Source organism: Coffea arabica, chromosome 6e, assembly GCF_036785885.1.
Source record: "Coffea arabica cultivar ET-39 chromosome 6e, Coffea Arabica ET-39 HiFi, whole genome shotgun sequence".
Lineage (NCBI taxonomy): Eukaryota > Viridiplantae > Streptophyta > Magnoliopsida > Gentianales > Rubiaceae > Coffea > Coffea arabica.
The window spans coordinates 15892947-15913395 of NC_092321.1; the positions used below are offsets into that span (position 1 = coordinate 15892947).

The following is a 20449-nucleotide window of genomic DNA, read 5'->3' on the forward strand; positions in this document are numbered from 1 at the left end:
TGCTTTCTTACGCCTTCTTAGAACTCTTAATAACTTTGCACACTGCTCATCATCAAGGTTAGCACTAACAATTACAGGTAAAGTGCTATTTTCTCCAAGAAATTCATACCTTAGATGAGTTGGAAGTGGCTTGAGCTCTAACTTTGGAGGTTCAATTTCTGAAGGTTGTGAAAACCCTTTTCCTTGGCCAAGACTTTCATAAAAATTACCCCTTTTATAAGGTGCTTGAAAATCCAAATACTTGGCCAATTCTTCAATTTCTTCACAAACATATTATTGCTTACCTACACTCATTAAACAATACTCAAGAGGATCTAAGTCAAAGTTGACTTGACTCATCTCTTGAGTTAGTTTATCAATTGTGCCAATAGAATAAGCATGATCGGTAAAAGAAGGGTATTTTTTTATTTCATGCAAATTAAACTCTACCTCTTCTTCACCTACTTGAAACTTCAACTTGCCATTTTTGACATCAATAATAGTACCTGCAGTAGCTAGAAATGGTCTACCAAGAATAATTGGCATAGATACATTTTCTTCCATATCTAATACCACAAAATTCACTGGAATGATAAATTTTTAAACTTTTATCAATACATTTTCCAACACTCCTAGTGGATATCTAATAGACCTGTCCGCTAGTTGCAAAGTAATATTAGTGCTTTTAAGCTCCTTCAAACCCAATTGTCTAGCCACCGTTAGAGGTATTAATGATAGACTAGCACCAAGATCACACAATGCCTTAGAAAAATCAATGTTACCTATGGTGCAAGGTATAGAAAAACTCCCCGGATCCTTCAACTTCGGTGGTAGCTTATTTTGAATAATTGCACTACATTACTCCGTTAATGCTATTGTTTCACAGTCTTCCAACTTTCTTTTTCTAGTCATGATTTCCTTGAGAAATTTTGCATAAGACGGAATCTGCAAAATAGCATCGGCAAAAGAAATGTTAATGTGCAATTGTTTGAACAGTTTAACAAATTTTTCAAACTCTTTATCAAACTTATTTTGCTTTAATCTTTGTGAAAATGGAATCGCAGGATGTGACGCCCCGAAAAGAATGAGTGTGAGAACCCGGAAATTTTCTAAATTTCTAGGGTTTATTTTATTTAATCGCCCGCCTTTTCTACATTTTCTTTATTAGAAAAATTCCCCAGATAAAGTTTATGAGCAAAGATAGGTTTAAAATGATTTTTCTAGTATCGGTTAGTTTTTGAGAAATTAAGAGCGTATTTTGAACGTGGGACCCGCAAGTGCGGTAAATGCATTATATTTTTGACAACTTGTTGAAAATTTGTATTAAGTGATATTATTTTACAAAGTGTTAAGATATTTGTATTGGAGAGACAAAAAGATAAGTTTTAAACCTAAAGGTGACAAGTGTCACCATAAGATTAAGTCTTGGACTTTGACTACACTATTCACTACTTTACTAAATAAATCAAAAAATTGCCAAAAATCATCCTTATTTCTAAAGCTTCATAGCCGGCTCTCTCTCAAAGGAAAAGAAAGAAAAGCTCTCAATTTCTTCCTTCTATTTCTTGCTCAATCTTCAAATCCAACCAATAAAACTCCAAATCATTCCATAAAATCTCTTTGCTAAGTGGTCTTGAGGTGTTTTGTGGAGTTGTTTGGAAAGCTAAGGTGATTTGTTGCTCTATCTCTTGTATGGCTAAGATGAGTTGTGAAGAACCACTCTCCTCCCTTAATTGATGTTCAATTCATGATTGGTGGTGGTATGAGATGCAATATTATGGATTAATTCTTGATTTGTGGTTGAAATGATCAAGTTTTATTATTTTTGGGGATTTTTCTGTTTTAATATAAACATGATTGTGTGGCTATCTATGATGATTGGAAATGGTGTACAATGACTTAAGGAGGTGGGAAAAGTGATTAATTGCAACCAATTTCTGGTTTGGAAGAAATTTCAGAAAACTAGGGTTCTTGAGGGAGCATTCTGTCCGAAATTTTAGGTCCTAGATAGAGGCCGAATTGGCCTTGGCTTAAAACATGAAAGTTGTAGGGAATGACATTTTATAGGTTCCTACAAAATTTCAGGTCAATAGGAGTAGTTTAGAATGAGATAAGTCGAAATTACTATTGCTGTTCTGGTTTTACCCGAATGTAAGAATTGCGCCTGTAATTGGTTGTTTTGGCTGGAATTGCTTCCGAATTGGTTGTTGAGGCCTTCTGATGAAATTTTTCCCTATTTCTTAGCTTTCAGCTGGTTTTGGAATTTCTGGATTTGGACTTGGAGAGCCTGAGTTATGATATTTCCGCTAGAATGCGTTCTGTGAATCTGTTTTTGTGATTCTGGTATAGTATCTTGCATTTTTGACCTGGTTACACTCGAAACTGGGTTGAGTGACCTTCTGTAATATTGTAGTCCTGTCTCTTAGCTTCGAAACGGTGTATCTTGTCCCTTCATCCGACAATCGTAGCGCCTTTGGTACCATTACCGCAAAATGACGTCAAAACCTGTTTTTCTGGTTTTGAGCTTAACTTTCATTTCCGGACTTTTCCCTAACTTGACTTGTCCTAGTACTACTTGGAGCTTGCTGAATGGCTATTGGATGAACTTTTTGTTGTGTGTGTACCTTTGGGTTGGAATGAGGAAATAATGAAGCCGTGATGGCCGGAAAAGTTAGCAAATTCAGGGGAAGTGCTGTCCGAACTTTTAAAGGACTTGTTTGCCTTGAGTTTGTGATCTAAGACTTGGATTTGAGCAAGGCAATGATATATGATGGATGGTTTCTGAGCCATGGAGGTGAGTGACCCTAAACTATTTCCAAAGTACTTGTGAAATGTTTCTTGCATTATGTACTCGATTGCATATCATGCGTGCTTGCATGTGAGTTCATGACATGATTTGGCTTCAATGAGTTCTGGGAAAGTATTGTGCTGGACACCAACGTCTCCACTCTGTTTATGGTTGATGTTCATGTTTATCTGGAGCTCAAGAAGGGGCTCCCTCTTAATGTTAATGTTAATGTTAAATGATCTATTTGAGCGTTGGGTGTTCAAGTGCTATGATTTCCCTGGCTCACGAGAGCACTAAACGTACATTTGATCTCTGAATCATGACATCATCGAAATGATCGAAATGCAACATTGTGAAATATATTTGTTTAATGATTTTCCTGGTTACTCGCTGAGCTTCTAGCTCACCCCAAAAATATTTTATTCCCCTCCACAGGGCTCAAGGCGAAGGAAGGACTTGTAGTACTTGTGCACGTGACTGGATGGCATATATCTTGTACAATTTGGATTTGGAAATCATTTTATGTATAGTTGAGAATCGTTTCCGCTTCGCTTATGACATGTAATTATTGGAGACTGTGATGTATTTTTGAGATTTATATTGTAATTCATTTGAGGATTGTAGTGAACGACTGAGTCCCGGCGAGAGTTGGGCAGGCGGCCCGCCGAACCCTCTGGTTCGCCTTAGGGGGAGGTGGGGCTGTCACACAGGAGGTATTGGAATGGTAGTGGAAGATGATGGTTGCTTTTCTCTTGGATTCTCCCAACTATTTTCCTCCACAATCGCCTCTTGGTTCCTCTGCTTTTCTTCTTGTTTTTCATTCTCATCTTTCTCAACTTCCACCACTGGAGGATCTTCTAATTGTCTACCACTACGAAGAGTAATGGCTTTCACATGCTCCTTAGGATTGACCTCTGTTTTACTAGGTAATTCTCCTTGATTTCGATTATTCAAAGAACTAGCAATTTGACCAATTTGGACCTCTACATTCATGTACATTGTAGTGAGTTGATCCAGTCTCCCTTCTACTCGTTCAAATCTGTCCGAGGTAACTTTAGCAAGTTTTTCTACTGCAATCTCCCAACTCGGTTTAGTTTCAGCTTGTGGTTGCCTTGATTGGAACCCCGGTGGATTGGTTGGCCTTGGTTGATTTCCTTGGTCCTTCCATCCAAAGTTTGGATGATTTCTCCACCCTGGATTGTAAGTATTCGAGTAGGGGTTATTTTGAGCATTACGATTGTAATTATTAACGAATTGTACCTGCTCAGAATCAACACACTCATTAGTATCATGTTCACCTCCAATAGAACAACACGCTACATGTGCATTAGATGAAGTTGGACCAACTCCACCTTGTCTACTTAGCAACTTCATCACATTATTCATTTGAGCACTCAGCATATTGAGAGTGTCCATTTCTATCATACCTGCGTGACGTCTTGTATTACCTCTCTCATTGGCCCATTGGTAGTTATTTGCTGCCATTTCTTCTATCAAATTATGAGCTTCTTGGGGTGATTTACCCATTAAAGCTCCACCTGCAGCTGCATCGATCATAATTTTAGTAGAAAAAACTAAACCATTATAGAAGGTTTGTATGATTAACCACTCCGGCAGTCCATGATGTGGACATTTCCGAAACAAATCTCTAAACCTTTCTCATGCCTCATATAATGATTCACCTTCCAATTGGCTAAAACTAGTGATATCCATTCTGAGTTTAGCAGTCTTTCCTGGTGGAAAATACTTATTCAAGAATGCTCTTGATAAATCATCCCATCCGGTGAAAGTATTAGGAGCATGAGAATGTAGCCAAAGTTTGGCCTTATCTCTCAATGAAAATGGGAACAATCTTAGCCTTATAGCATCATCACTAATTCCATTCATTTTAATTGTATCACAAATTTCCAAGAATGTAGCTAAGTGTGTATTAGGATCTTCTACTGCATTACCTCCAAATTGAGACTGTTGAACCATTTGGATAAGTGATGGTTTAATCTCAAAATTATTAGCATTTACCGAAGGCCTTGCTATGCTCGTTTGAGATCCTTGTGTTCCCGGTACAGCAAAATCTCGTAGAACTCGCCTGTTTGCTTCGTTTTCTGCCATTTCTTCTTCAAATGGAAGCTCTATTAAGATTTCCTTTATTGGTTGCCAAATCCCCTGTTCCTCTTGCTGTAATGTGTTCCTCCTTTGTCTATGTAGTGTCCTCTCAATTTCTGGATCGAAAAGTACAACTTCTCGAGACGCCCGGTGCATACACTACAAATAAAATCAAGAGAAATTTTGCAGTTTTAATTCAACAAATTGAATAAAAACAATGAAAATATCTAAATTAATAGAGATGATTAGACCCTAATATTGCCGCTCCCCGGCAACGGCGCCAAAAACTTGACGGGATTTTTACTATCAATGCAAGTTTAATTCCGAATTTACACCCGTTGGACTGCAAGTATACAGGTCGCAATTGTGGTACAAGATGTGTATCGGGTCGATCCCACGAGGAGCAATTTAAACAATTACTAAGCCCTTATTTTCTCTATTATTTAGACTTACAATTAATTTGAGCAGAGAAAATATAATGTTGTAATCTACAAACCTGATCTACAAATCTAGTTTAACAAATGCTGAATGCAAATAGCGAAAATTCACTTAAGGAAGATTCTAGGGATGTAGATTCCACTTATGGCATTAAACAACACAAATTAATGGATTTACTTCTTGCTATTATTCTTGTTTAACCAGAGATTAATTTCCAAAATTACCAAGTCTAATTTTCATGATGAAATGGCCTAGAGCAATATAGATTTCCCTATTTTCATGGTGAAATACTACTACTACTCTGTTTTATTTCATGAAATGCTAAATAATCCACCTAAGTGTATCTCTATTTTCATGAACATACAACTCAAGCTCTACTCATGTGTTTCCATTGTTATTACCAATCCTCATTGAACAATAACAACTAATAACAAGCTATTGGTGATCAATCAACAACAAGTAATCACAGCTACACAAGTAGACAAGTTAATAAAAGATCTAACAAGTGTACATCACCTTCAATTCATATTATTTAGCCATAAGTTTCATCTACTCCCTAGATAAAGAAAATTAGCTACTCATGAATGATTTAACAATCAAACTCACAAGTTTATTAATGCAAAACATCATGAAGTACAAGTATAAGAAAGGTAAAAGAAAGCTTAGCCAATTGAAGGTAAAGCTCTCCAATTCCTGCTATGTTCTTGTACAAGATGGTTACAAGTGAAACTCCAAATGCTTCTCTAAGAACTCTTAGCTAGAGAGAAAACTTGTTACAAGAAGGAAAACTAGCTACGTATCCCCCTTTGCTTCTCCTCTGTGTTTCTGCATAAAAGGTGGTAGAAAGTTTATTCTTTTTCCTTCATAATTTCTTCCACTCAGACTTTGTAAAAAGAAGTCAAAGATACGATGTTTCTTTTTTTTCTACACTCATTTGGTCTTCTCTTTTGTTGCAGAAGCATGTGCCACCGATTTCTGGCCCTCAAAATAGCTGGAAAAGTTGTGAGAAAGATAAAGAAAAACGGCTGTGCCACTTGCTGAGGAGAGAGACAGATCCGAGCCTCTTATCCGAGGGCTGAAAATTGATCCGAGCTCGGATCAGTGGATCTGAGGACTTCCCATGATGGATCCGAGGTCGGATCGTCCTGACCTCGGATACACTCCGCCAGAAGTACAGACGAGGTCTCGGATCTCTCTTGTACACACGGATCCGAGCTCGGATCCGTGTTGAGCAATTTTCCAGTTTTTCACTTCTTCCCATTTTCTACATTTCAGCTCCCAATTTCTTGTGTACTTTGTCCTCTGGATAACCCTTACATTTCTTTCAGCTTGTGCATGAATTTCATACATCAATAACCTTCACAATTTCACCAAATTAACGCATTAATCCACTCATTTATCAAGTTTTGAACCTTTAAACAATATTTAAGTAATTATCACCAAAAGAGTCCAAATATGGCTTTAATTTTCTCAAAACATACCAAAAATTCATGCCAAATTTGTACAAAATGTACGCTAAATATTCACTTATCACTAACATTGCATTTTTTTAAATATCTTGACATTACTACAAGTCTATAACCTTGGATTTAAGAAGTGTTTTTTTTGGCTAACATTGCATTTTTTTAAATATCTTGACATTACTACAAGTCTATAACCTTGGATTTAAGAAGTGTTTTTTTGGCTAACATTGCATTTTTTAAGTATCTTGACATCTATCATTGCTGTACTGTTATTAGGATTATATAAGAGATAATTTCAAAAACCTCCCTTGAGGTTTTTTCCAATCACACCTAACACCCCTCAAGTTTCTAAAATCACACTTAACACCCTTAGAATGACAACCTTTGTAACATAATAGCCCTTTTATGTAAAAATAATATTAAAAAATATGTTTAGTAGAGGGACTATAGTATTCTTCCAATTTTGCCCTTTTGTTAGTTGATTTTTAAATTTTAGAAGATGAAAATAAAAACAAATAGAACTACAATATTTACATAGAAATTAAAGGAGTGTAAGCACAATAACTGCTGAATTGTATCATTTTTGTTGATTCATATGACCATTATAAGATCTGTGCCAAAGTTTTTGATAGAAAGGGAAAAAAAATTTTGAATACGGTTTGTTAACCAATTTTTTCAAAAATTTTGTTTTTGATAATTGAAAACCATTATAGGTATATTTAATATGCATTTTTTTTTCATGATTTCAACTGCATCCCAACATTTTTTTCACCAAATGAATGATTTTAACATATTTTTTCCTCACCTCTTACTGATTAAACTAGATAGCAAGATAAAATCATAGCTAAAAAAAGATAGATTTTCTATGTTTAGATTGTCTAAATACCTCAAAACCTATCTTTTGGTTGCATATGCAAAAAAAATAGTGCCCAAATTTTATGGCATTTTTGTTACTTTATTTTTACATAATCGAACATAAATGTTTTTTTCTTTTTCTTGCCTTTTCTTGCATAAGAAATATGAAAAGGCAAAAAGGAATCAACTTGTTTTTATTTTCATCTCCTAGTTTTCAAAAATCAACTTGCAAAAGGGCAAATGTGGAAGAATATTATAGTCTCTCTCTTAAATACATTTTTAATACTATTTTTACCTAAAGGGATTGGTATGCTACAAAAGTTGTCATTCTAAGGGTGTTAAGTGTGATTTCAAAAACTTAAGGGGTGCTAGGTGTGATTAAGAAAAACCTCAAGGAAGGTTTCTGAAATTATCCCATTATATAATTTGAGCTATGATTTGATGTATCTGTTATTAGGATTATATAGTCTGAGCTATGATTTGATGTATGCATGTGTGTATGTATGTGTGATTTTAAACGATTTATTCGTTGGATCCTGATTTTGAAAACTTGAATTTAGTATTTGGGTTGCTAGTCATTTTCTTTTTTCATTGGAAGGGAGAACATACTGAATTAATGTAACCACCAAACCATTAAGGGATAATATCAGAAACCTCCCCTGAGGTTTCTTGAAATATCACTAAGTTCCCCCCACATTTTGAAAATCTCTCTTACCTCCCCTCAAGTGATTGTGGGGTCAGAAGTCACTAGTTGACTTCATCAGTTGCCAATAATACCCTTGTTTCTGCTGTTACCTTATTTAGCTGATAAAAGGAAAAAAAATTAAAGTAAAGAAATTAAAACAATTAAATATTTTACTCTTAAAGCTTTTTGTGGACATTTTACTCTCAAACATTCACTTTATAATAAATATATAAATGTTTTAAAGTAAAATTCAAAAAGTGTTATAGTAATTTCTTACGAATAAAAAATAGTAAGTTATCTATTTAACATAAATTAAATATTTTTAAAAAAAGAAATATATCATAAAGTACCAACTCTTTATGGCTTTTCTCTATTACATGAACCAAGTATCAGGTTTGTATAGGCATTTTATTCTGAATCATTTAATTTATGTTAAATACATAAATATTTGCAAATAAAATTAAAAAGCCATTACACAAATATTTTTACAGAAATAGCAGTAACCTCCCTTAAATATAAATGAAGCATTTGAAAGTAAAAAAAAATTGTCCATAACATACCAGTTCTGTACGAGTTTCTTCCATTATATGAATAAAGTAATAGCTATTTATGAGCACTTTACTTTGAATCATTTAATTTATATTAAATACATAAATGTTTATAAGTGAAATTCAAAAAGTGTTTCACTAATATTATTATGAAAGGGAAACTAGTAAGTTTTGTATTTAACATAAATTAAATACATGAAAGTAAAAAAAGAAATTGCCCACTTTTTACTAGCTCTTTACGGGTTTCTTCTATTATATGAATAAGGTACTAGCTATTTATGGGCATTTTACTCTGAATCATATAATTTATGTTAAATACATAAATGTTTGTAAGTAAAATTTAAAAAGTGATATACTAATATTTTTACAAAAGGAAAACAAGTAGGTTTTGTATTTAACATAAATTAAATACATGAAAGTAAAAAAGAAAAAAGAAAATGCTCATAACATATCAGGTCTTTATGGGTTTCCTCTATTACACGAACAAAGTAATAGCTATTTATGAGCATTTTGCTCTGAATCATTTAATTTATATTTAATATACAAATGGTTGTAAGTAAAATTCAAAAAGTATTACACTTATATTTTTACGAAAGGGAAACTGGTAGGTTTTGTATTTAACATAAATTAATTATGTGAAAGTAATACTCGCAGGTAATTTAATTAGTTTAATTAGTTATTTAATTAAATGCATTCATTTCATAAACCCTAAAGGATGAGTTTAATTAGTTTAATTGTATGAGTGTCCTAATTAAAGGATGAACTAGCCATTTCTTTGCCTAGTTACCTCTCCATCTGCGCAGCTATTTCAAGCGGTAGTTTCACCTTTTAAAGGAGAAACTGGAAGCACTCAAAGTAGCCGTTGTATGTCCAACGGTCATGCAACAGTGCTCATGCCAGAAAAATACTCTCCAATTCACATTTTCGACCTACTGCAACTTTCTTATGTCATTGTATCAGTCAACCTAAGGGTATTAAGGGAACTAAAATACTCTCCCTCCTCCAAAATGCATTTTTTATTGTTACTTTTGCTTAGAGGGGCTGACATTGTTAAGAAAATGTCAATTCAAAGGGTGGTAAGAGAGATTTCCAAAATGTGGGGGGAGCTTAGTGATATTTCAAGAAACCTCAGGGGAGGTTTCTGATATTATCCCAACCATTAATTGATAATGCATTCAGTCTTTCCGTCATAGAGTTTTGTTTTAAAAGCGCAATCTGTCCTGATGACCTACCAATTCTTTTGACTGCTCATGGTTATGAAAATTTTTTTAACTAATTACAATGTATTTATTTTTAACTAAAGACTAGCGTATGTGAAAATAATTTATAGGTAAGTTGTTTTGAAGGCTTGTAATATAGCTAACCATACTATGTGGAAGTATTCATGTTTGAAAGGAAGAAGAAAAATCGCAAATATACACTACACATAGACCATAAGAAAAAAACTCAACATATACATAAGTGAATAGTAAGTAAAGAAACAAGCATGGATTGTTACCCATATCAATCAAGACGAAATTAGCAATTAAAACCTGCTAAAATCCTTGTCCTTGTTTATACTTTGCATACAACAACACCACTACTGTAATCAAAATATGTGTGATACTTCTACTTATTGCCTGAATTCTCACCATCAATTTGGAGAGAGGTCATATTGACATAACCACCAGCACAACCATTTTGCCATGCTAAGTCGGACAAATCAGTACCACCAATAGCATACTTCGAAACATCCTCCATATTCAAATCAGAGGGGATCATGGTACCCCTTGATAAATGGAACGGTTCCATACTCAAATTAGAGGGCATCATGGTACCCTTTGATAAATGGAACGGTTCAGTGAACTCTTGAGTAATTGCTTCGAGCCCACCATGAGAATTAGTGTATCCTTGGAAATCTTGAAATGGATGATCAGGAAATTGGAAACTAGAAAGATCATAGATAACCTGGTTTGAAATGGCATCACCTCCTGTGTCTAGAGTGCTGGTAATATACTCCATACATTGATTGTTTGTAGAACCAGCAGAGGAAATATTGCCAACCGCCAAATCATTGTCCTCATTCTGCATGGGAGCTTCATTCACTGTAAAACACTGGTCAAGATTTTCCCTCATCAATTCTACTGTGTCACCTTCACTTTCATCTTTGTTTTTGCGTCTTATGTTCATATACAATCTACATAAAACTGGATCCGACTGTCAAAAATGAACAACATGTTAGTAATGTATAATGGAGTTTGTAAATGAAAAAAGCCATGCAAATGGACATCCTATATTATTTGAGAAGTGGTTACTGAGCACTTAGTATAATATTGTTGTAAAGACTTGTAGATTAAGAAGTGGACACCACTCTTTTACATAATAGTGTATGTATGTACTATACTGACAGAAATCAAGAAGTAAATTGTTCTTGACTTAGGTGGCTAGAGCTCGGTTGTCAAAGAGTTTTAATCGATTATAACTTCCCGAAAATTATAAAAAAAAAAAAAAAAAACTTGTTTCCTCTTGAAAACTTATTCTTATGCTATGAAGATTTCTACCTTCTAATGATTATATCTGTTGGACTCAAGCATGAAAACTGGGAGCGCAGGGAGAGGAAATCTCCTCCCATGTTCTACATATTCATATTTTTTTTGAAAAATTTTCTATGCATATTGAGCTATTGACGCCCCCTAAAAATTTCTGAATAATTTTATGTTGGTTCTGAAATTTACATGTGCATGCATGTTACATCTTCAAATCAAAAAAAAAAAATTTTTTTTTTTATCCTGTCGTTGATTGGGCTACATATATGTCTAGCTACCTATGCACACTATGTGTATAAACATCCAAAAATGTGTCTATATATCCAAACTAAGACATGCATAGATAACACATAAAAGACATTAAAATGTTTCATGAAATAATCAGATGAGAAGGAGAAGAGAAGAAGTGAGAATAAGCATAGCATGAATTGTTATTCTTATTACTGTCCATTGAAAAGATTATAAGAATACCTTGAAGCATAATAATATATAAAGCAAGTTAATCAGAAAATAAGTACTGACTTGTACCTTGGGGTTATTTGCATGAATTCTATATTCATGCATCTTCCAAGCCGTTTTTTCACCAGGCCCAAGTAAGAAATCTAGTGACTTCCTGTATCCGACGGTATTGCCATTGTAATAAATCTTCTTGTCTTTGCCGGTGGGTTTCCAAAATCCACCATCTCCACATGATCGAGAGGGACGGCTGCCTTTGGGGTATTTGTTCGTCAAATAGGTGAAGAAGTACCATCCGTTCACGTTATGAATGCTATCCGATATGTATCTATCTGCGCATATATAACCAAAAAAGAAAGAATCAAATATATAGCGTAGTTATGCAATATTACAACAAAATAAAGAAAAAGGGGATCGTAATTTATTTATCAAGGCTGCTTTTATTCAAATTTTGTTAGGAACAAATACCCATTTTTTAGACAGACAAGAATGTTAGTTATTAAATTAGATACATAGCCCATACCCTAAACTAATCACTTTTACGTACGTGCATCAATGAGAAACCCTCTAACCCCAAATCTCATCTCTATGATGATGGTGTTCTCGTGATCTACCGTCACTGAAATTAATGTTCAAAAAATTTCAAAGATTTAGCCTAATTAATTGGGGATTATGGAATTAAAAGGGGTTCAATTATGCTCTATCGTTAAACAGCAAATTAACACTTGTACATAGCATATTCGTTAGAAGAACATCAGACCATGTCAAACACTTTCCTTCGCATGGAGTAAAGTTTCCGGTTAAGAAGTCACGAGCGAGAATAACATAAAGTTTTTTCAATTGTATAGATACTAACTTGTAAGTTCTTGAGGATTGTGGCCGTAGACATTGGCTTCATGAATTCTGTTAAGTGGTAATGGAGCCTTGGCGATCCTTTTCCTCAAGTAGTGTACAATTAGCTCTTCATCAGTGGGGCAAAACCTGTAACCGCGAGGCATAGAATCCAGAAAATTCTGTGAATTTTCGTGGAGAATTATGCCTTGCTGAACCGGTTGCTGCTGATCATTGAGGAGATACAGCTGGTGTTGATGTTGCAGTGGCTGCTGCTGTTGGCCCTGCAAGGGCGGCCAGTGGTGGTGGAGGAGGTGATCATGGAGGAGGTATGGCTGCTCCTCCCTCTGCTGCTGGTGATTATCCATGCTTGTTGAATGTTGAAGAGGCTTCTTTTGCCGGGGGCGCAGTTACCTAAAATAAGCGCCAAATAAGGTATATATATTTTTTTGTCGTTGAGTTGCCAACCTGGCACTAAATGTCCGGTACATCCGTACAAGTGGGGTCGGGTATAGACTTAGTTACGTAAACTTACTCCAGTTGCAGTACAATTCTACCGCAACGGGTCTTCTGTGTCACACCCTGGGCCATTCTCTGTCCTATTTTTTATTATATTGCGATTTCTCATTCATAAACATCATGTTTTACTTCTTTTTTGTTTCTTTAAAATCCAATAACTATTAATTCAGTAAAAAATAAATACAACAGTTTAAAAAAAGCAATATATAATAGAAAATTAAAAAATACAGTAGAAAATTTAGAAAAAAATCTCATTTTTTATGCATTTTGATTTTTTGAGTTTGTTAAATTTTGTGTATTACTGAATTAATAGTTATTGGATCTTAAGGAAATAAAAAAGGAACTAAAACATGATGTTTATGAATGAGAAATCGCAATATAATAAAAAGTGGCACAGAAAGTGGCACAGGTTATGGGACAGAAGATCTGTTGCACAATTCTACTTCTTCTTCTACTTCTACCCGAATTATACTCAATTATTTTGAAATTTTGGATAACAATAAGAACATTCTTCCATGCCGCTTGTCTATATATCATAATTTTTATAATTTAATACCTAAGGTAATAAAGTTTTAATAAATTTATAATCTAAGACAAAAGAATAAGAGTTAAAGTTGTCTTAATGTAGCATAATCTTTGATAATTATAGTAATTTAATCCATATTTTTCGTTCCATAACTTTTGAATATTGTTAGTCCACATATGGATTTATGAATTAATCTTCTATATATTGACACTTTCACTATTGGATGCGTGATACACAATCTGAATTTAAATTAACCCAAATTTTATGTATGTGTCATGTATCCAACCGTGATAATGTACACATTGTTAGTGTATATTAGATTAACTCTAGATTTATACATATTTTTTGTCTAACTTATGTTTTTTAGTTAAACTTTAATCATATGGGTCCATGTCTGTATTGCATCCATCCCGTATAGGTCCATACCCGTATTATATCCATCCCATATTTTACTAACTATGCTCATCACTTTATTGTTGAAACTTAACATCACACTTGTGAAGCTTACCCATAATATTCATGAAAATAATTTTAAGTTTTTTATGGACAAATAGTATGTAAATGGCTAAAACTATAATTTTATAATAATCTTCAATTTACATACCATAATCGAGTGTATATTGCTTCTTGTTTTGAAATTTGCACTAAATTCACTATTCCTATTATTATTATTGGTAAAAATGCTTCGATTTAAAGCACAATAAAATCAAATTTTGTGGCCTTCGTGTGCGATGGAGCTCGCCCAAATGGGAAAAGAACGATAGAGGCTCTTGATCTTGGAGAAAATCTTCTTTCGGGTGAAATTCCTGATTGTTGGATGAATTGGGCAATTCTAGGCTTCATTAGTTTGTCAAACAACAATCTGAGTGGAAGTATCCCAATGTCCATCGGATATTTAAGTACTCTGCTCTCTTTGCACTTGCGCAACAACAATCTCTCTGGTGACATACCTTCTTCCCTGGAGAATTGTACGGAACTAATTACAATTGACGTTGCAGGAAACAAATTAGGGGGGAAGTTACCAACTTGGCTGGGTCCAAGTCTTTCCAAATTGAGGATTCTCATCCTGCGCTCTAACAAGTTTAATGGTGAAATTCCCCCTGAACTATGCCACCTGTCTTCCCTGCGAGCCTTAGATGTTTCCAACAACTATTTTGTGGGTGTGATCCCGAGTTGTTTCAAGAACTTTACCTCCATGGCAACAGAAGAGAGCGTTTACTTGCGCAATAATGAGACAACTTACTTCTATTCTGGTTACCCAGAGAGTGTACAATTGGCAATTAAAGGAAATGTATACGAATATAACTGGATTCTTGGACTTTTCTGCAGCATTGACCTCTCAAACAACAATTTTTCTGGCAAGATCCCTCTTGAACTAACCAATCTTTTGGGGTTGAAATCTTTGAATCTGTCCGGCAATCAACTGGGAGGAACGATTTCAAGCAACATCGGCCAAATGGGACGGCTAGAATCTCTTGATCTATCAAGAAATCATCTCTCAGGGACAATTCCTTCTAGCATTTCAAAACTATCCTCCTTGGGTTTCTTGAATTTGTCTTTCAATAACTTGTCAGGGAAAATTCCGTCAAGCACACAAATGCTAAGTTTTGATGCTTCTTCCTTTGCTGGTAACCAACTTTGCGGCCGCCCCCTGACAGTGCATTGTGGCAGCAGCAGCACTGATGGTGTGACTGTAATCCAAGAAGAAAGTGTCGAAACTGCTGTGGATTATTGGCTTTATATCTGCATTGGTGTGGGGTTTGTCATCGGCTTTTGGGCTGTTTCTTTTACTCTAATACTGGAGAAGACATGGAGATACGCCTATTTCCGCTCTGTGGATGAAGCTTGGTACAGGTTACAGGAACACTTTCTCTCTATTAGATTCATGTTAAAATAGCAAACAACTGTCTTGTGACCTGCATCATGATGTAAACGAGTTGTTCCGCTATTTATATATTTTCTCATACCCAATTTACAGATTGATTACCCCTCTCCAGTAATAAAAATGTTTCTTAACCAATCTTTTGGGCTCGAAACCTTTGAATTTATCCAGCAATCAATCGAACGGAATGATTCCGAGCAACATCTGCCAAATGGGACAAGTGGAATCAAGAAATCATCTTTTTGGGCCAATTCCTTCTAGTATTTTTCAAAACCATCCTCCTTGAGTTTCTTGAATTTGTCTTACAATAACTTGTCAGGCGAAATTCCATCAAGCACCAAAATGCAAAGTTTCAGTGCTTCTAGCTTTGCTGGTAACCAACATTGCAGCCACCCCCGATCCAGAACTGTAGTAGCAGCAGTAATAATGGTGTTACAATAATCAAGGAAGAAAGTGCTGGAGCTGTGGTGGATTATGGGCTTTATATTTCCACCGGTGTGGGGTTTGTGGTCGGCTTATGGGGTTTGATGAATAAGATCAGAACTGAAGAATACATTAGACTTAATGCGAAGTGGATAAAATGGAAAGTAAATGTTAATGAGAACCCACAAGTGATGATTAGAGTCAATGTCTCCTGCTACGATACTTTTGATTTGAGTGGCAATACCTTTGAAGTCCCAGTCCTAAAGGTCTCTTGGAACTTGACTTGGATTTGTTATTAAACAGCTTAAAGGATGCATTACCCTAGAGAGCTGTAGCACCCAATCTTTCCGATTCGGGGGTTTGATATAAATTTAATTAGTCTTGTTTGAATTAAATTAAATTATGAAAGTCTATGTTTTGGACTAATGAATTGGGCTAGTATTAAATGGACTGTTAAATCAAATTAAATTTATAATGTTCATGTAAATGTAAGCGGACTAATTGATTTATTAGTTCACAATGCACTATCTAAACCTACCTGTTACTAGAGCTCAAGCTAAATGGATCTTTAGACTTGCAAGTCACCCAAATGCAAGAAGGTTCCGAAGAATTTTCTTGAAGACCAGACACATTGAAATTCTAAATTTCAGAAAAACTCTATCATGAGTTGAAGTCAAGTTTGTAGTCGTAGGTGTTACTAATTCATCACGCTAAACTGTTATTGTTACTCTTACAGTTCCCAGCAGTATACATGTTTTCTCTATCAGATAATGACATTGATTTACTCCTTGTTTACAGCAAAAATTTGAAGCTTCAGTCACTTTTCAGAAGAAGTTGACAGAAAGCCGGGACAGGGGCCAAATATAACATTTACATGCGACCAAGACCTGTACATTGGTCCATTCAATCGAAATGTTATAAGCTGAAGGCAACTATACGGCTCATATCCATCAAGAAACATGAGAAAACACACAAGTATTAAGTTGCAGGCTTTCTTTCCCAGAAAAGCCATTAACCTGCAGACAAAGCAGGAATTCATGCGATCTTATTGTCTTTATGGTAATCTTTGCATTTTTTATTTTCATTTTTATTTTTCCTGTCACCTCTCTAAGACCTTAACAACAGGTAGGTTACTTGTCAAGCACCAGAGAGTGAGGGAAACTTAAACAGATTATTCAGGAGGACTAAAGACAAATTTTATTTTAACAGTAAATAAAGAAAGATTCAAGGGACAAACAGCTACTGAAAAGATCAAACCACACTCAAATTTGGAAATGGACCAAAAAGGGTGTTACTAGCATTTGAGATGAGATGAATACACGGATACTCACTTATTCTGAATCTTTTGAACCTGCAGTATGCCATCGAGGTAAGTTTCTTTTATTTGAGCTATCTTGGCTCTGTCCTTTTCTCCACAATCTACACTCAACTGCGGGCAATTGTCAATCTTCAGTTCCTCTAATTCAGTGAGGCGATGCATTCCTGCAGGCAGGGACCTTAGCCTGGGACATTCCGCAATTTGAATGCTTTCCAGTGCCGTAAGATTCTTCAGCCACTCAGGTAACTCCAGAAAGTTGGGACATCTCGCAATCCTCAGGTTTCTCAAGGTAAGAGCACTACCCTCAAGCCACCGAGGCAAAACAACCAACTTTGGTAGTCCGTCAATAACAAATGACTTGAGGTTCTCGAAGCATTGAACATCTTTGGAACTCAATTCTGGTAGTCCTCCAATAACAAGTGATCGCACCATCTTAATCCCTTCTATATCTTGCCATTCAAACAAAGTGAGCTCGTCACAATCAGTAATGTAAAGGTTTTCCAGAGCAGTGAGGTACTTCATGCTACTTGGAAGGAAGGTCAATTTTGGGCAATCGACTATAGTCAGTGTTCGAAGGTTCCTAAGATGTTTTAGTTCATCAGATAAGGAAACCAGATTCTTACAGCTATATAGGGATAATGACCGAAGAGAGGACATGCATCCAACACTTTTATCTGGAAAAGATTCTTGTTTGGTGGTTAGATATAAATGCCTCAGGCTGATCAAGTCTTCTGCATCTTTGGGTAACTCCGTTAGTTGTGTACAAAGAGCTGCTCGTAATATGAGCAAGCAATGTAACTTGCCAATGGAATTTGGTACAGTTTGAATACTGCAATTTGAACTAAGATCAAAATACTTCAAACCGCTTCAACTCGCCAATGGAACTTGGCAACATCTCAAAAGATGAGTGACTTAAATCTAGTGTTCGCAGATGCATGAATCTTGAAACACAGTTATCAACAAAAGATGTACTAGTTGGCCCCACTTCATCAACCGGAAAAAAGATGGTCCTCAGACCATGATTTTGAAGTAGGGAAGTTGGTAACTGCTTCCCCGACTCATCATAATCAGAGAATGCTACATGTTTCACCTCTTCTGAAATGTTCTGTGTATGGGCATAAACAGTTGAACACTCAGACCCTGCCACTGACAGCAGAAAATCATGCACAGTGTCATTCATTTTGCACATTGAGCTGAAAAACAGGCCATTTTCCTCGATATCCTGAAAGAAAGATTTGAAGGACAACTGATTAAAATACTCCAAACCTATCTCTTCAGGTTCTTCAAAATGAGTAGACGTGTGAATAAGCCCTTGAGATATCCATAGCTGAATCAGTTTATCTATCTCAATCTCACAACCCTTCGGAAATATTGAGCAATAGGCAAGACAAGCTTTTAGATAGGATGGCAACTTTTCATAGCTCAATTTCAATACTGGAAACATTTTGCCATTCTCTTGCGAGTCCCATACAGAATGATCTCTGATGTCCGTCCACTCAATTTCTCTAATTCTCCCACGCAATGAACTCCCTAAAAGAATCACACCCAAGGGAACTCCTTCACACTTCTGCACTATATCAGCCCCAATCCTCACAAGATTTGGATACTTTTCCTCTTGTCCTTCTTCAAAAGCCATTTTCAAGAACAATGACAAACAATCATCATTTGCCAGCCTTTCTACACAATAAATGGGCATTGTCCCAATTGCTGATGCAACTGATTCATCACGAGTCGTCAGAACAATCTTACTTCCCTTAGCACCAGCCACCAGAAAATCCTTCAATTGATTCCACTTCCCTTCATACTCGTTCCACACACCATCCAGAACAAGCAAATAAACCTTTTTGCGCAGAATGTCCCCAACCTTCTCGTAATTCCTAAATGGCATTCTTTTGTTTGCTGTAGCAGATTGAATAATTCTCTCAACCACTTTCCTCACACTAAAGCAAGGTGAAAGGTTTACCCAAATCCTCAGCTGAAAATGCTTTACTACCCTCTCATCGTTGTACACCAATTTCACAAGAGTACTTTTTCCTATCCCACCTACTCCAACAATTGGCAAAATGGAAAGAATCCCTTCATTGCTCCATTCGAGCAGAGCTTCCACAATCCTGTCTTTGTCATTCTGTCTAATATCCCTATCCGGCAATATAAATTTTCTACGTTTTTTAACTATTTCTGACGAGTAAGCTGCATCACTTGCACCCACACTTCCACACATTTGGGACCGAGCATATAGGGGCGACTGGAAGAAGTATGCTGGACCACTTGCACCCACACTTCCATCCACACTTGATGCCACCGATGAATGAAGAGAAGCACCGCCACCACAAGGACGAGATACAGAAACAAACCCACCATATAGGAGCGACTCTGACAAGTAAGCTGCACCACTTGCACCCACACTTCCACACACACTTGATGCCACCGATGAATCAAAAGCAGCACCACCACCACTAGGAGGAGATAAAGAAACAAGATGGAACCCACCATATAGGGGGTCGCCAGCATTTCTGGGCTTACCATACATATCAATTTTGTGCAATCTATTTCCTAACCTTTGCATTTCATATCCCATTTTAACTCGAAACGCGAAAGAACGTATCTTATAGAAGATATGCCTGACCTGAAGAAGTTTTCTATGATGATTTTGCTGTTGCTGGGATTTCAAGGTGTAGAATCCGCACTCGTCAAAGATATCTTCGGCATCGTACAAAATGTCTCTCAGCATCTTTGCTGCTTTGTCGTTGTCTTCTCCGAAGCATTTGCTCCTTATGGTCACGACGGATTCTTGAAGCTTCTTCAGCTCATCATCCAAATTCCATTTCAGTGCGATGTCACGAACCGAAGATGATGAGAATTTGTCCTGAAATATGTCTGAAAGAGCAACTATATCCATGTTATTGGATGATGGAGAGGGTTGGAGACTTGGAACAGATATACTTTGCGAGTAAAAGCAGATGAATTATGAAAGGCGATAAGGTGAGATCTTATAGAAGGTTAGGAAGAGGAAGCGGAGAAGAAGATGATTGCTTCAGGGGTTGAATTGAGAAGACTTTGAGTAAAAAGCTTTTCCTTTTTTTTTTCTTTTTCCTTTTTGGAGATTTGAC

The 20449-nt window shown here is 35.9% G+C and overlaps 3 protein-coding genes and 1 non-coding gene across 4 annotated transcripts; 2 read left to right on the forward strand and 2 right to left on the reverse strand.

Moving 5' to 3' along the window:
• The first annotated feature begins 4382 nt into the window (after nt 1-4382).
• Nucleotides 4383-4489, forward strand: LOC113697676 (small nucleolar RNA R71). Its single transcript, XR_003449951.1, has one exon. It is a non-coding gene; the product is annotated as a small nucleolar RNA R71 (small nucleolar RNA).
• A 10107-nt stretch (nt 4490-14596) lies between these two features.
• On the forward strand, nt 14597-15613 carry LOC113696449 (receptor-like protein EIX2). Its single transcript, XM_027215860.2, has one exon. It carries the CDS (start codon nt 14597-14599, stop codon nt 15611-15613), a length of 1017 nt encoding a protein of 338 aa, XP_027071661.2.
• LOC113694985 (uncharacterized) lies at nt 14913-17996 on the reverse strand. The gene is made up of 2 exons (XM_027213928.2): nt 17353-17996; nt 14913-16004 (listed from the first exon to the last, which is right to left on the reverse strand). Exons 1-2 carry the CDS (start codon nt 17994-17996, stop codon nt 15929-15931), a joined length of 720 nt encoding a protein of 239 aa, XP_027069729.2. The 3' UTR covers nt 14913-15928.
• Nucleotides 17997-18186: 190 nt separating this feature from the next.
• LOC140004107 (putative disease resistance protein RGA3) lies at nt 18187-20238 on the reverse strand. Its single transcript, XM_072056041.1, has one exon. The coding sequence runs from the start codon at nt 20236-20238 to the stop codon at nt 18187-18189; it is 2052 nt and encodes a 683-aa protein (XP_071912142.1).
• Nucleotides 20239-20449: the final 211 nt, after the last annotated feature.

What these genes read in the sequence shown, in the direction of transcription:
- LOC113696449 (XM_027215860.2), top strand. Translation starts at nt 14,597, where the DNA reads ATGTCCATCGGATATTTAAGTACTCTGCTCTCTTTGCACTTGCGCAAC.
- LOC113694985 (XM_027213928.2), bottom strand. Translation starts at nt 17,996, where the DNA reads ATGTCCTCTCTTCGGTCATTATCCCTATATAGCTGTAAGAATCTGGTT. An exon ending in GTTCAAAAGATTCAGAATAA is followed by an intron (nt 16,005 to 17,352) that starts GTGAGTATCCGT and finishes CTGCTACTACAG; the next exon opens with TTCTGGATCGGGGGTGGCTG.
- LOC140004107 (XM_072056041.1), bottom strand. Translation starts at nt 20,238, where the DNA reads ATGGATATAGTTGCTCTTTCAGACATATTTCAGGACAAATTCTCATCA.